The 14,329-nt window shown below is 41.1% G+C and overlaps 1 protein-coding gene and 1 long non-coding RNA gene across 2 annotated transcripts in view; one reads left to right on the top strand and one right to left on the bottom strand.

Moving 5' to 3' along the window:
• Positions 1-323: 323 nt before the first annotated feature.
• The window catches only part of LOC148426732 (uncharacterized), a 32,773-nt gene continuing 18,767 nt past the window's right edge, over positions 324-14,329 (bottom strand). Inside the window, exons 2-3 of the long non-coding RNA XR_015865245.1 lie at positions 4,719-4,825; positions 324-1,154 (exon numbers count right to left, since the gene is read on the bottom strand). This is a non-coding gene — a long non-coding RNA (uncharacterized LOC148426732). The remainder of the gene's footprint in view (positions 1,155-4,718; positions 4,826-14,329) is intronic.
• The window catches only part of LOC148426731 (amyloid beta precursor like protein 2-like), a 39,190-nt gene continuing 25,377 nt past the window's right edge, over positions 517-14,329 (top strand). The window contains exon 1 of the mRNA XM_088411921.1: positions 517-779. Within this exon, the coding sequence (XP_088268047.1) occupies positions 714-779 (66 nt within the window). The 5' untranslated portion in view covers positions 517-713. The remainder of the gene's footprint in view (positions 780-14,329) is intronic.

Raw genomic sequence — 14,329 nt, 5'->3', positions numbered from 1 at the left:
TTCCTTACACACCTATTTCATACGCCGCGCCCACAAATACCTGCAGCCACTCACGGCCTTAAACATGCACTTCTAGACGAATCGCTGGCTGGCTCCAACACGTCTTCTTGTTTACCATATTGGATGTGGAAAACCTGTCCGAAAATTACTCCAGTTTAAGTATTTATGAACCAATCACACTAGAGTACAGCGCCTTCCTCCCAACGCGTGAAGTTAGCTACTTATTTCCCCACAGGCGCACGCACGAAAACATGCACGTAAACATTTGGGGAGGAGATGAAACTCGAGACAACACATGAAACTTTTAATATAGGTTTTTGAAATACAGCATTTCAAGGCATTGATGAGTTGGTACATCTTCCTTTCACTTTTCCTGATGCAGTGTGGCAACTGCACTTCACTGCAGAGGTACACGTCAACATATGTTCTCTGATGCAATGTCAAGTTTTCTCCAGCAGATGGCTTCCTTTACCAGACAAAACGCACCATCTATGTCACAGCTTGTGAGAAACAGCCGCAGAAAGAGGGCTTGGTTCAGCGAGTCGTGGATGATCCACATCCCAGCCACACTGCGACTGGAGAGGCGCTTAGCAGGTCGCAGAGACGCGGAAGGTGTCTCAGGAGCATCACTTCGCTGAGCTTATGTTGGACTCACTCGTTTCACTTTAGCTACTCGGTCGACTGAAAACAACAACAAAGGGAGGACAACAAAAATGGGACATTCCGCAATTGCAATCCTGCTGGCCGTCCTGTCCTTGTGCGCGTGTGGAAACGTCGAGGTAAGACTATGGCGCAAATATCTTTCTTTTTCTCTCTTTATTTACGGGCATGACAGCAGTATTAACACTGTTCTACTGCTCCCGAACGCACTTCACTGTTTCATTACTGACACTCGTACAGACGTTTAATGAGTAAATGTGTCCTGCAGCTACCAGTATGATGACAACAGATCTACACACGACTGTGACAGTGCAAAATCCCAAGCGTAGATAATTTTATCAGCAATACAATGGCAGTTGTGGTATATCGTAAAGAAGACAGTTTATTATGTGACTATTTGGCTGGCTGAGTCAAGCAAAAGGGCCCTGCATCAGATATGGAAGATGGTGGGAGGATGGAGATCAAACGGCTGCTTCTTGTCTCCCCATCTGCTCCTGTCAGAAAGAAGACACACGCTTTTCATCTTCACCTCCTTGGCCCTGGAAATGGTCATGCATATTCAATCGCTGTCCTGACACCGAAAAGGCATTTAAAGGCTGTACTACATGAGATATTAGCAGGTTTCCCTGCACAGCATCCAAATGCATTTGAATTCATGCACGCTTCAAAGCCTAGTGAAAATAAGAGAATCCGGGCTCAATCTATGGGAATCCATCGTCATCACTATGTATAGAGAAGATAGATGAAGTCCAGAACTGCAGATGAATGAGCTCGCTCCCATCTCAACTCCACCTACTGTACATCAGGCCCATGGCTGTAGGCACTGTACATACCTTCATTACCTCTCCCAGGGATTGAATGTTGTTATAGGCAAGGTGTTTGCTCGTGTTAGTTTCGGGAAAGCCACCTATTAACGGTTATTTAATGCGGATATCGTCCAATTAAATTTTGCTGACAATCATCACATTGGTGGTTTTGTAACGGAATAAAAAATATTTAAAAGCCCTTCGAGGATGACTTACCTTATAACCACATTAATATACATTGTTAAATAAATACTGTTCACACCATTAAACAAACTTGGCATTAATCTTTTTATTACAGATTTACCCACATTTGTTCAACTATTTAACTTAGAAAGACAATCCCCATTGATAAAGAATTAGGAATTGCAGTTATACAAAATGCTGTTCTAGTTGTAGGATCACATTTTTCTCTCTGATAGTGGATATAATTTCATCTGTCCAGGCCCGGAGTGATTAGTATGAACATTTTGATGAATTCCCGCTGAGCTGCTATCATTCAGGGTGCTATTCATGTCCACTTATCTGTTTTTAAATCAGCAAATATCGTCAGCCCAAGATTTGAATCCTTGAATCCAACAAACACCTTGTCTTTCCGTTGTTTCAACAATGTGATCATTTTTAATACACAAAATACTAATTATTTAATCATAAAGAGAAACAACAGCATATACGCACACACACACACACACGTATACACTTATTTTACACCCTGTCTGTTCAAAATAACAATCACATGTATTAATTGTAATGCAACAACTCATAATGGGGACGTTGCTGTGTTGTGCATCAGCAGTGGTTTGAATGGATTTCAAAATAAGAGCACCAAGAGCACCGACAAATGAAATGTCCAATGCCCTACTTTAATTTTGCTGGTTTAACAGCATGTAATACACCTGCCTTGTGAAGTGGAAAATGTCTTATCCCATCTCATGCTATTTTCTACGCATCCTGTCCGAGGTTATAGAGAGCCTGAGCCAATCCCAGCCAGCCAAGAGCCGACTACACCATCGACTGGTTGCTAGTCATTCACAGGGGACATGTACAGACACACAACTATCCCCACTCAAGTTCACGCATCAGTGAGTGGCCAGTGAACTTGGATGAAATGTTGTTTTAATAGGAGGAAATGAAATATTCAGTCACAGCAGTATCAAACAATCCATGTTTTTCGTTTTTACAATATTATCACCCACGTCATTTAGGTGGTTATCTGTAGGCCTTGGCAGAGGTCTCTCATTCTTCATTCTCTATCATCGACATCTTGCCTTCTGGAGCAGAACTGTTTGTTTTTTGCTCGAAGTGTGTGTGAATGTCAAGAGGGTTGACGGTGACATTGATTGAGCCGGGATGGCTTGAGACGATGTTGATGTTCAAATTTTTTTTGTTTTGTTTTTTTTCCTCATCCCGCAATTGAAGAGTGAACGGAGCCGGCCACCCACTCTCTCCCTTTTGGAGAGGATTTGTTTAGTGTTTATTTACAGTATTGGCCATCTTGAGCCTGTAACAGTAGGGTGACACGCCTCCTTTCATTCTTAAATAATTTCACATGTGTAAGAGCCTTAGGGGGATTACTGTGACGCTGAGGAGGATGAGGAGGAGTACACATACACAAACCTGCCCATGAAGGTTTATATTGTGAAGATTACACGGCGAGAGGGCCGGCTAGCTGGATTACCCCGCGCATTAGTGGTAATAGAAGTGTCAGCTTGCCTTGATTTACTCAGCGTGCGTCTGAGATGTCTGAATGAGGCAAATTTGGTGCGATCCCCCTTTTGTGGCGCAGAATTTAAATTTATTACTGCTCTGCGATTTTGTCCCAACGTCTATGAGTATAGTCCCTCAACGAAGTTCATCGTCTTGTTACCGTGGCTCGCTTGTCATATAAATAATGTTCAGTTATGGCTTCATTTAGCTGTCACGTCGGCCTTTCGCACAGTGAGTTGTGCTCATCCTGACAAGAAAGGTCATCCCTGAGAAGATAACAAACATTATCACCTTCACGGGCTGCTTGTGAACTTGTGAAAGAACAATCGAGGCAAACATAAACGGAGAAGGGACGGAGTTGTCAATGTCAATATGACGGCCTCAACACAGGGTCAATGAGGTGTATTTATAAGCAGGGCTGATTTACTGTGCCTTTGTCTTCTTTTGCTAAGATTTGGCTGGAGGACTGTAAAATAATTTGATTATTTGTCTTTTTAAAAATCTACGATTTTTCGAGGTATTACACAACTGGCAGAATGCTGGATGGGTGCTTTACTGGACATTTTTATAGTAGTTACTACGTAAATGTAGCATGTAAAGGGATACTTATTTAGACATGTTATGCAGTAAAAGGTTAATCTGTATTTAACTGGGAACTAAATTATGTTTCATTTGGAATTGAAATCTTTAAAAAGACATTTTCTTTTTGTTCACAACTATAAAAGACATCACATGCGCTCAAAGCGTATGTGACAACCAATCACGGTCCCCTGTTTCCTCTTTTGATCATGTGACATCCGCAAGCTCAGGTTTGATTGGTTGTTACCTGAGCCCTTTTAAAAAGGAAAAGTAATTCTCATTAAATTAATATAGCATCGGAAGGATAGATGTTGAATTTGGATGCACATTACAGTAAACAAAAATATTTATACTTAAAACCTAGGAAGTGTTTTTCATATAGAAATCTAAGTACATTTTACAAAGAGTTTCGGAGGTTTTTTGTTTGTTTCTTTCTTTTTTGTAATCATTCAAAAAAGTTCATTAAAAAAACAAGGTTACACAAGGGTTAAGGATGCATAGCAAGTGAAAGCATCCTCGAGTCTACTGCGGAACAGAAGTCTTATGTACTAAAAAGAGGAGAGCAATGTGGAGACAATTTTAGAGTGCCTGGAGATGAAATAAAAATGAATGAGTCACAAAGTCACTGTGCAGTCACCAAACAGCCCCCACTGCCTCCACCAGCACGAGCAGAAAATGTCGTGCTTTACTCGGGAATACATACAGACTCAAGCACCTCCCACGTCATCTGCCTTTCAATGCAATAATGTGATAGGATTTGGGGAGAGAAAGAAAGGGACAAGCAGATTTTTCTCTTACTCTGCCTCACACACAAACACGCACACACAGCCCTACCCCTTCACTTAATTAATTTTGGAGCCAACAGATAATCAGGTTCCGCTAATGGATTCCTGTGTGCTTGGTACGCTCTACAATATCCGAGTGCCAGTGGGCATCAAACGCACCATGTTATTGTATCACATGTCTTACCTCCTGTTCTCTGGATCTGGCTTCCCCCCAAGCTTTGGAGACACACACGCACACCAATGTAGAAGCTTGGCTTAAACCTGTAGGATCATAGTGATCATGCGTCAGCACTGAAACACAGGAGAAAAAAATGTTGTTGGAATGGAGCACTTTAGTCCTGTTGTTGAAAGTTGATTTATATTGATTTTTTCTTAATGTTAATAAGGATGCAGTATTAGGTATACAGTGGGCCCCCGGTTTACGAACCCCCTGTTTTACGTATTTTTCATCTTACGACGTGGATCGCGGCGTTTTTTTGTCCCCCTCTTACGCACAAACCTGTCGTCTTACGAACTATCCAACATGCCGGTCAGTGTGTCCGCACTATTTTTTTTGCTTTGCTGCATCAATAAAAACAACTTTTCTCGCATGTCATGGAAATGCCGATATGCTATTGGTCAATTAAGGCAGTCATAGTAACGGTCTCAATCACGGAGATGCCGATATGCTATTGGTCGATTAAGGTCACAGTCACGGTCTCGGGTCTGTTGTGAAGACTTTGCAAACTTAAAAAAAACAAAAAACAAGCAAGTCTTCTAAGGGCAAGACTTTCCTTGCCAGGGGACGGACCTCGGTCTACAACAAAATGGAGAGGCTTCTTCTATTTTGGATTAAAGAGAAGGAAATCGCTGGTGATATGTTCTCGTTTAAGAAAAGTTCTCGTTTAAGAAAAAATAAAAATAAATTCTGCGGGTTCGTCTCTTCTCCCCTCCGCTTCCACCCACCACCAGCTCAAGTCAAATCTGTTCAGTGGCTACGCTCGTAACTTGAACTGCTCGTATGACGGGCAATCCAAACCTATATTAATTAGTGAATGCGTGCAACGCGTGCAAAAACCTTAGGTAAAAACATCACGACTTTATACACATATTAAAAATTAGTAACATAATCTCACTGTACAGTTAAATTAAATAACAAATATACAAAGGAAAAATGACATTTACCTTTGGGGCGACGTGACTTGAGCTGGTGGTGGGTGGAGGGGAGCAGAGACGAACCCGCAGATTTTTTTTTTTTTCCTTAAATGAGAACTTTTTTCAAACGAGAACTTTTTTTAAACAATGACTTTTTTTGTTTAAACGAGAACTTTTTTAAACGAGAACTTATTTTTAAACGGGAACTTTTTTTAAACAAGAACATATCACGAGCGATTTCCTTCTTCCTATAGAAGAAGCCTCTCCATTTTGTTGTTGACCGAGGTCCGTCCCCTGGCAAGGAAAGTCATGCCCTAAGAACACTTGCTTGCTTTATGGGCTTCCTTGTTTTTGAGAACTGTACCGATTGTCAAGCGGTTACGGCCATACTCACTAGCAAGGTTAACTATGCGTGCGCCTCCTTCATATTTTGTTATTATCTCCTGCTTCGTTTCTATTATCATCATCCTCTTACTTCTTCCTTTACCGCCACTTGCAATTTTAGAAGCCATGTCTAACAGATAAAAGTTTGCAAAGTCATCAAAACACACCGACCAGCTCGTGCCATCAAGCAAGGTGAGGGAGTTCGGCCAATAGCATATCGGCATTTCTGTGATTGACGTGACGCCGGCCAATAGCATATCGGCATCTCCGTGACTGCCTCAATCGACCAATAGCATATCGGCATTTCCGTGACATGCGAGAAAAGTTGTTTTGTTGATGCAGCAAAGCGAAAAAAATAGTGCGGACACACTGACCGGCGTGTTGGATGGTTCGTAAGATGAAAGATTTTTGTGTAAGAGGGGGACAAAAAAAATGCCGCGGTCCACGTGGTAAGATGAAAAATACGTATGACAGGTGGTTCGTAAACCGGGGGCCCACTGTCTTAGATATGCCCCTGTATACAGTATTTTCTTATCTGGTTTTAGATGTTCGCGCGAGATACGAGGCAAGTCATCTAGCATTGGAGTCTTGCAGAGCAAAGATATCAGCGGTGCACAAGGTCTTCACACCCTGCATAGCTTCCTCAGGTTTCTGCGGAACCGATCAATTTAAGGGCGAAGCGAGATGTTTGGTCTTGCAGCAGCCAGCTGGAGGTTTTAAAGGAGGGCCCTTTGAAAACATCTGCAATTCAGTGATAACACTTGTCCTCCATGCAAGGAAAAGGGGCTGGGGTGGGTGTACAGTTAAATAGATCTAGGGCTGACTGGTGAGGGAAAGCTTTTGCTCTGGCACTGTGGAGGATTTGAAAGATGAAGGAGAGAGAGAATGCAAGTGGAGGAGAATGTTATGTGGGTTGCAGGGTGGAGTGCATGTTAATAGTGACCAGCCCTATTTGAGACCCTGTAGCTGGGAAAGAAAAGAGATCCATCTTTGTCATGAGGATGTATTCATGGGCGCCTATCAAATGAGATGAGGGGGAGACGTATAAAAGAAAAACGGCGAAATCCTTTGCTTCAAGGTTTTTGGGAATGTTTAATTGGCGGCTCGGACACTTGTTTTCTTTCAGTTATTCAGTTGTTCTTTATGCTCACATACACGTTCTACACTACAGCAACTGCTTTATAAAGATTGTGCGCAGGAGAGGCAGCATCAATTATTGAAGATTGTGGAGAGGTCCGAGCTCCTGCTCATCACGCACTCTTTCAACAGATTCCTCATTCTTCTCACTCTTCGGTCCCCTCCTCAGCCATCCCCCACATCAGAAAATCCTGTAGTCTGCCTCCTCCCTAATCTCACCTCTTTATCCCCCTTTGCCTCGTCCACCACATCCCAGAGGCGCTCGTTACCCTACGCCTACACACGGCCTGTGACATCTTTGCTTTTTCTCATGCGTTCTTTGATATTGCATGAATTATTCATGCCGCTAACTCTGTTTTTATTAACTCCACCAACTGACGCGGTTAGGATTTTGCCTCTTTGTCTATAGTATACAAATACAGTGGGCCCCCGTGTTACGAACTTAATCCGTTCAGTGGCTATGCTCGTAACTCGAATTGCTCGTATGACGGGCAATCCAAACCTATGTTAATTTGTGAATGCGTGCAAAAACCTTAGGTAAAAACATCACTTTATACACATATGATTATGTTATTAGTAACATAATCTACTGTACAGCTAAATTAAATAACATAAATATACAAAGGAAAAATGACATTTACCTTTGGGGCGACGTGACTTAAGCCTGGTGGAGGCGGAGGGGAGCAGAGACCAACCTGCAGAATTTATTTATTTATTTTCTTAAACGAGAACTTTTCTCAAACGAGAACATATCACCGGCGATTTCCTTCTCTTTAATCCATAATAGAAGAAGCCTCTCCATTTTGTTGTTGACCGAGGTCCGTCCCCTGGTAAGGAAAGTCTTGCCCTTAGAAGATTGCCGAGCGGTTACGGCCATACTCACGAGCAAGGTTAATTATGCGTCCGCCTCCTTCTATTTTTTTATTATCTCCTGCTTCGTTTCTATTGTCATCATCCTCTTACTTCTTCCTTTACCGCCACTAGCAATTTTAGAAGCCATGTCTAACAGATAAAGTTTGCAAAGTCTTCACAACACACCGACCAGCTGTGCCATCCAGCTAGATGAAGGCATTTGGCCAATAGCATATCGGTATTTCTGTGATTGACGTGACGCCAGCCAATAGCATACCCGCATCTCCATGACTGAGACCGGGACCGTGACCTTAATCGACCAATAGCATATCGGCATCTCAATTTTTTTTTTTTTACCCTACCATAATTTAAAAAGTCATCTACAGATATGGAAAACATGGGTTTGTTGCTGTAGTATGACCCTATGAATTAACACCATGACCCAAATCCTAAATCCTGATGCTCATCCAAATCTGGATCGTGAGCATTTCAATATGCTGTATCAACCGGCTCACTTTAATAATACGCTCGTGACTACTGTGGGTATAACAAAAAAAATGTCTTGATTAGCACTTTTTCCTGTTTTTCAGAATATGTTAGCCATGTTTTTGTCTGGAAATTCCACATTTTCTGAATAATGGAGAGCTTCACAAAATGCCTTCTGCTCTCTTGAGACCCAATGTTCCCACAGTAATTAACTCCACGGCCAGCGAGACAGAGCTCCCAGCAGTTGGCATGTTTTTCATACACTTTGCACAGATGGGACATTGTGCGCAAAGTCTTAATTTTAGACTGTTTTCTACATCAGCGTTTCTTAACCACCAAAGCTGAGCCAGGCCACAACCCCCCTTGGGCAAATAAGAGAAGGAAAATGTAAATAGGGCTGCTCTTTTTGGAGGGTAGGTATATCCCATGTGGTCCCCAGTTAATCACATGACATGCAGAATATAAAAACAACTTCTCAATCATAATGAAATTCTTTTTTAGTGCCCATTACAAGTCAAGTCAGGTTCGTCGACCGGGTGGTAGTATTTTCGCAGATGCTCACCGGTAGGTGTAAGTTCGAACATTTAAAAAAAATATGGGGGGCTGCACCATTGTGGGAGTGAACGCAGCCTGCTTGATTTATCACCAATCGAAGTGGGTCGTCTCATTCTCTTAAAATTGCCATTCAAACAAAGGCTAGAGGCTAGAGCTGAACCTTAAGTGTTGGGATCAGCAACCATAATGTACCCATTCAAAGTCGAGACTTGCATGACATTTGAACAGCAGCAATAAAGCAATGTTACTTCGTGGGTCCATGAATCAATCCTGTCAAAAAAGAAAAAAATGATGTCAACAATATAATGGAAGTTGAGGTACAAACCAAACAAGACACAATAACTACACTTTACACCCAACTTTCAAATGTGGTATGTAGAGTTGCAAACTCAACCATTTCATTTCATGTTTCATAATTTACATTGTGCATTTGAAATCATTCTCCATCTGCCTCTCCCAATACTTAAAAACACAGAGAATGATGTACAATTTTGCTTGTTTTTTGGAAAAGCAATCCTGAATGCACTGGCCTAGTTGAACACCTTGTACATGTTATAGCATGCGCGATGAAATTTGTATGATTTTTTTTTGCAGTTGCAAAGCAAAGTATTTGTTTCGTTTTGTTTCGCCTTTGTTCAAAAGGAGATGTCCAAAAACTCCAGCCAACTGGAGATTTGCCAAAATTTCCGTACCCGCATTTGTAAAAAACGTCATCGGTCTATACACGCCACTCACACACATATCTCAAGCAAGCAGCTCCCTTGACTGTGAGTATACGGCTCACCTACTCGTCATCTGACACAAAATCAAACAGCTCCAAATTTGATGAGCTTGTGGTCATAGTTGGGAAATATGAAATATGGTGCTCCTTATTCCTTTTTTTTTTCTTTTTGTGCTTTGACTTGTGTCATAGTTTTTGCCATTTTCAGCTGCGATTTTGCCATTCACAGCCAGCCCATTGGAAAAGGATCTCTGACGTTTATATTTGACAATGAATGAATGAGTTTTTAGTAATATGATGTGATTAAAATTGCATTTTCAATTCGTTATGTATTTTCTATCATTTACTGAAAAGGGGCACTGCATGTTCATCAGTAAAATACAACAAACATACATGCAGCAGGATTGATCAATTTTGGTGAGCCTCTCTGTTCCAAAATTTTGGGAGGTTTGTGTTTCACCAAACATAGTAAACGATAACAAAAAATATCTGGGGAGCTGGGGATTCCTAATGATTGTAAAATTCTGGTATTATTGTTTTGGCTCTTAGTGAAGTACTGTGTCCATCATTTCAGTGGGGCCTGGTAGAGAATGAGTCATTAAATAGGATATACACAAGCAGCAGGAAGGGAGGTACCATAGAATGCAAAACCAACCATCAGACAGGTGATCATTGACCTGCTGAGGCAAAAATAACCAATCAAAAACATATGTAGACCATCATATTACAAAATAGAGGAAGCAAGGACTGTTTACACGCAAGAGAGAGAAAGCGAGAGGGAGACTGAGTGACATGCAGGAGAGTCTGTAGGGAACCAGTTGCTACGGTAACAGGGAAGGTAGCCTGCTCCTGTGGGTGGTGTTACCATGGAAACCAACCTCAGTGGCCAAGTGATGCTGAGTGGGGGAACATGAAGTAGTGGCTAAAAATGAGACGGGTATTCATGGGCAAGTGAGCGGGGGCTAATGTGAAACGTGAGCGCCGCATCAAGTTTGTCTTTAGCGCTACCCCTCCCCATCACTAAACACGCACGTAGCCTAGTCAATAATGTCACTATAACGTAAAAGTCAAAAACATGCTGAAATGAAAGCTGACTGACAATTTGGGACAACATTTTAATTATTTAATGAAACAAAGATTTGACTTTTAAATGAGGAAAAAAAAAATGGAGACACGCATTCGCATCAAATAAATTTTGTTGCTCTTCAGTGAAGCGCGTTTACCTCTAAATTATAATATTGTCATTGGTTTACAACAAAAACATAGTAGCTACGGTGGCACCCACCACACTCCTTTTACCTTACTTCCTCATTATGGGCCTCTCACTGAATGCACTGTATGCGTTTGTAAAATGAAAGCTTCATTTCCATAAAATGCATCTAGCCGACAGACTCCCGGGGGAGTGGCGTGATGAGATTGCAATTGAAAGCATGCATAAATATAAGACGGAAGGATATATGAATGTTTTAACCCACCGCTGCCCCTTTTGCTGCAGCCCCCCCCCCAAGCAGGTTATTATACTCTGACACGTATATATATATATATATATATATATATATATATATATATATATATATATATATATATATATATATATATATATTTGGGACTTATACATAGTGGATGTATAAAAATGAAGTAGGAGTTGTCAGATTAATAGCTGACCATATGCATGTCATGGCTTTTAGTGTAAAGGCTTTAAATCCTTAGTGAGCCTTTTATTTAATTTCCGTAAACAGCAATTTGTTCACGAGGCCATTAAAAGAAATAAAAGGGCCTCTTCCTTTTAATCTACTAATATGTTATAATGCACTGCATGCTTTGATTCCATACTCAACATGAGCATACTATCTTTGTAATTTACCTCTATAACACATTTTATGCATTCTTGGTTTCAATTGGTTTCAACCCTGAGTTTTGCGTCTGGGCCTTCATGGGTGTTTAGGAGAGGGTGCGAAAAAAATCAATTCACATATGAACCCAGGAGTCTTTACAATTTTTCAGAATCATTTTAAAATGTCCCAATAAAGATATAGTGGACCCTGTGTTACAACGTCCCTGATTTACGTTATTTTTATGTTGCAACGTGGAATACTACATTTTTTCATTCCCTCTAAATGACATTTTCCCAGTTATGTGAACAGAACAACTGTCATGACCCTAGGGGCTTTCAGTATTTGTGTTGTTTTGCCTTCATCTGCTGGCGTTTTTAGGTAATTGCATTTATTTACCATTGCTGTCTAACTGCTTCCATGCAACGCGTGCATGACTACAATGCTGGTCTGCTATTGGTCGGCGTCTCCTCACGGAGATGGTGGTCTGCTATTGGTTGGCCTCACTTGTTTAAAATGGCGGAACGGTAAAGCTTTGTTCGATTGTGAGTGGTTACAACATTGTATTTATAGTGCATTTAACTGCTTAATTCAAAGCCACGGGTGCCAAGACTGCTAGTGATGTTAAAGAGAGAAGTAAGGAGATGATTTTCTGTTTATGGAAACGATGCTGGGGATAACCCTTATAAGGGAATATGGGCATAACAAGCGTCACTCAAAGGTAAATAAATCCATTCCATATTTGTTATTTATGATGTTTTCTGATTGCATACATGTATATTATATATATATGGAGCAAATACTATACTATTTTGGTACCAATTTTTAATATGTATGTACAATTTTGTTGTACATACATATCCCCAACCACGGAACAGATTAATGTCGTAACATGGGGGCCCACTGTAATATAAATGAAAAATAAAATAAATAAATCGATCCTCATCCTGTCGGAGGTGCTCTGTGACACGCTGTGAGGCGTGCTGTGATTTCACCATGCAGACCGTTCTGGAAAGTCAAGCTAGCACAGGACGACTATGAAAACAATGGAAGAAATTCAACCATCCTGTCGTCATTGAAAGCAAAGATTTATGCCCAGGTACACTATACTGTACCATCCAGGAAAGTTTTTCGTCCGAGACAGCTATGCCATGCAGTTTAAGAAAAGTCACCAGTGCCCTGACCGAACCGAGCAGAACGGCACTAACACATGATGCCTGGACATCAAAAGCAATGCACTCTTTTCGCGTTTTGCAAACTCACAAAAGCCACTGGGCCGCGAATGTAAATGCAACCTTTCACTCTGCTGCTAAGGAATGGAGTTTGACCATCACGGATCTTCTAATTTTGTCTTTTCCCGACATGCTGAAGCAATAATCAATGGAATCTGATATTTTAACACCCTCTAGTTATTATTATTACTGGTATATATTTTGTAGTAGATTAAGCTCCAGCTTTTTTTTTTTTTTTTTTTCAGAAAAGTAGGTCACCTTTGAACCACAATCTGTAGCTTTCAAACAGAGCACAGAATAGTGCTAGCGGTCACATATATTCGCCACCCAAGACTAAATAAAGGCAGTCGGTGGCATGCAAACATTGACAGATCTTTCCTAATCGACCATTTGAATCAATATACCTTGCATTCATAGCTGGATGACAGTTACAGAAGATGGTTAGTCGTTTGCATTGTTTACGTTTATCGGAACATTATGTGATGTTTCAGCCGACCTGCAGCGTTGAAATCTCTGCTAAGCCTTTGATTCTTCCAATCCCCCCGAGGTAGCGCTTCAGCTTGAAATCACATCTGCGGGCTCTTAGCGTTCAGCATTAACATGTTGGCACTCCCATGTTGTCTTGCTTAACTGGGATGGAGCTTTAGCAGCGTTGGTTATGTAATAGCTCAAAATCAAATCCGTCTAGAAAACCACCACAAGACAAAATCATTTTTTGTCTGGCTTGATTGAAGGAATTCATATGCATTTTATGTTTTTGTGTTTGGCGTTATGAGACGTTATTATGCAGGGTTTTGACTCCCACGCTCTCGACAGGAGGCGGTGATAGATTTGTTCGAAAAGCATGTTGCATGTTTTTGTCTTGGAAACATGCTCAGTGCCGTCATCACAGCATGTGACTTCTGAAAAAAACATTTTTGAAACGTGGGTGGGACAGGAGGCGTCACTTGGATCAGTTGAATATTACTCACGGTGTAAAAAAACTGAACAGTGGGATTTTGTTGCTTCGTTCTTTTGATTATTTGGGCGTTCATTTGAATGGATAAGGTAATTTGTGGACTGTATCAGCAGGAGATAAGGTTAAACAGAGGGCACGTGTGAACATGATTTTTCTAATCATGATTCATGGGAGTGTCAGTTCTGAAGAATGAAGTCTCAGCCCCCGTGGGCATCAAGCTCGCTACCAAGGAACCATCACTCATCAGACAATTCTCTTATCTCGCACGATCATGTGGGAATTCATCCATTTGCCATTTCCAAAGTAGCACTATGGGCATGATTTGTCAGCCTTGATGAGAGAAGTTCTGTGTAAAATGCATTTTACGATGCACATCTATATGATGTGACATAGTCAAAAGACTTTTCTTGTCTGTGAAAATAAATTGCTGCATTAAAGCCACGTCGCATATTGCAAGTCACACTTCAAAGTAGCTGTGATTCAAAGTAGCTGTGATACAAAGTA

This window comes from Hippichthys cyanospilos, chromosome 3 (assembly GCF_059441005.1).
Source record: "Hippichthys cyanospilos isolate Australia breed blue-spotted pipefish chromosome 3, RoL_Hcya_1.0, whole genome shotgun sequence".
NCBI lineage: Eukaryota > Metazoa > Chordata > Actinopteri > Syngnathiformes > Syngnathidae > Hippichthys > Hippichthys cyanospilos.
The sequence above is the reverse complement of the archived record's forward strand: the minus strand, read 5'-3'. Positions and strand labels throughout refer to the sequence as shown.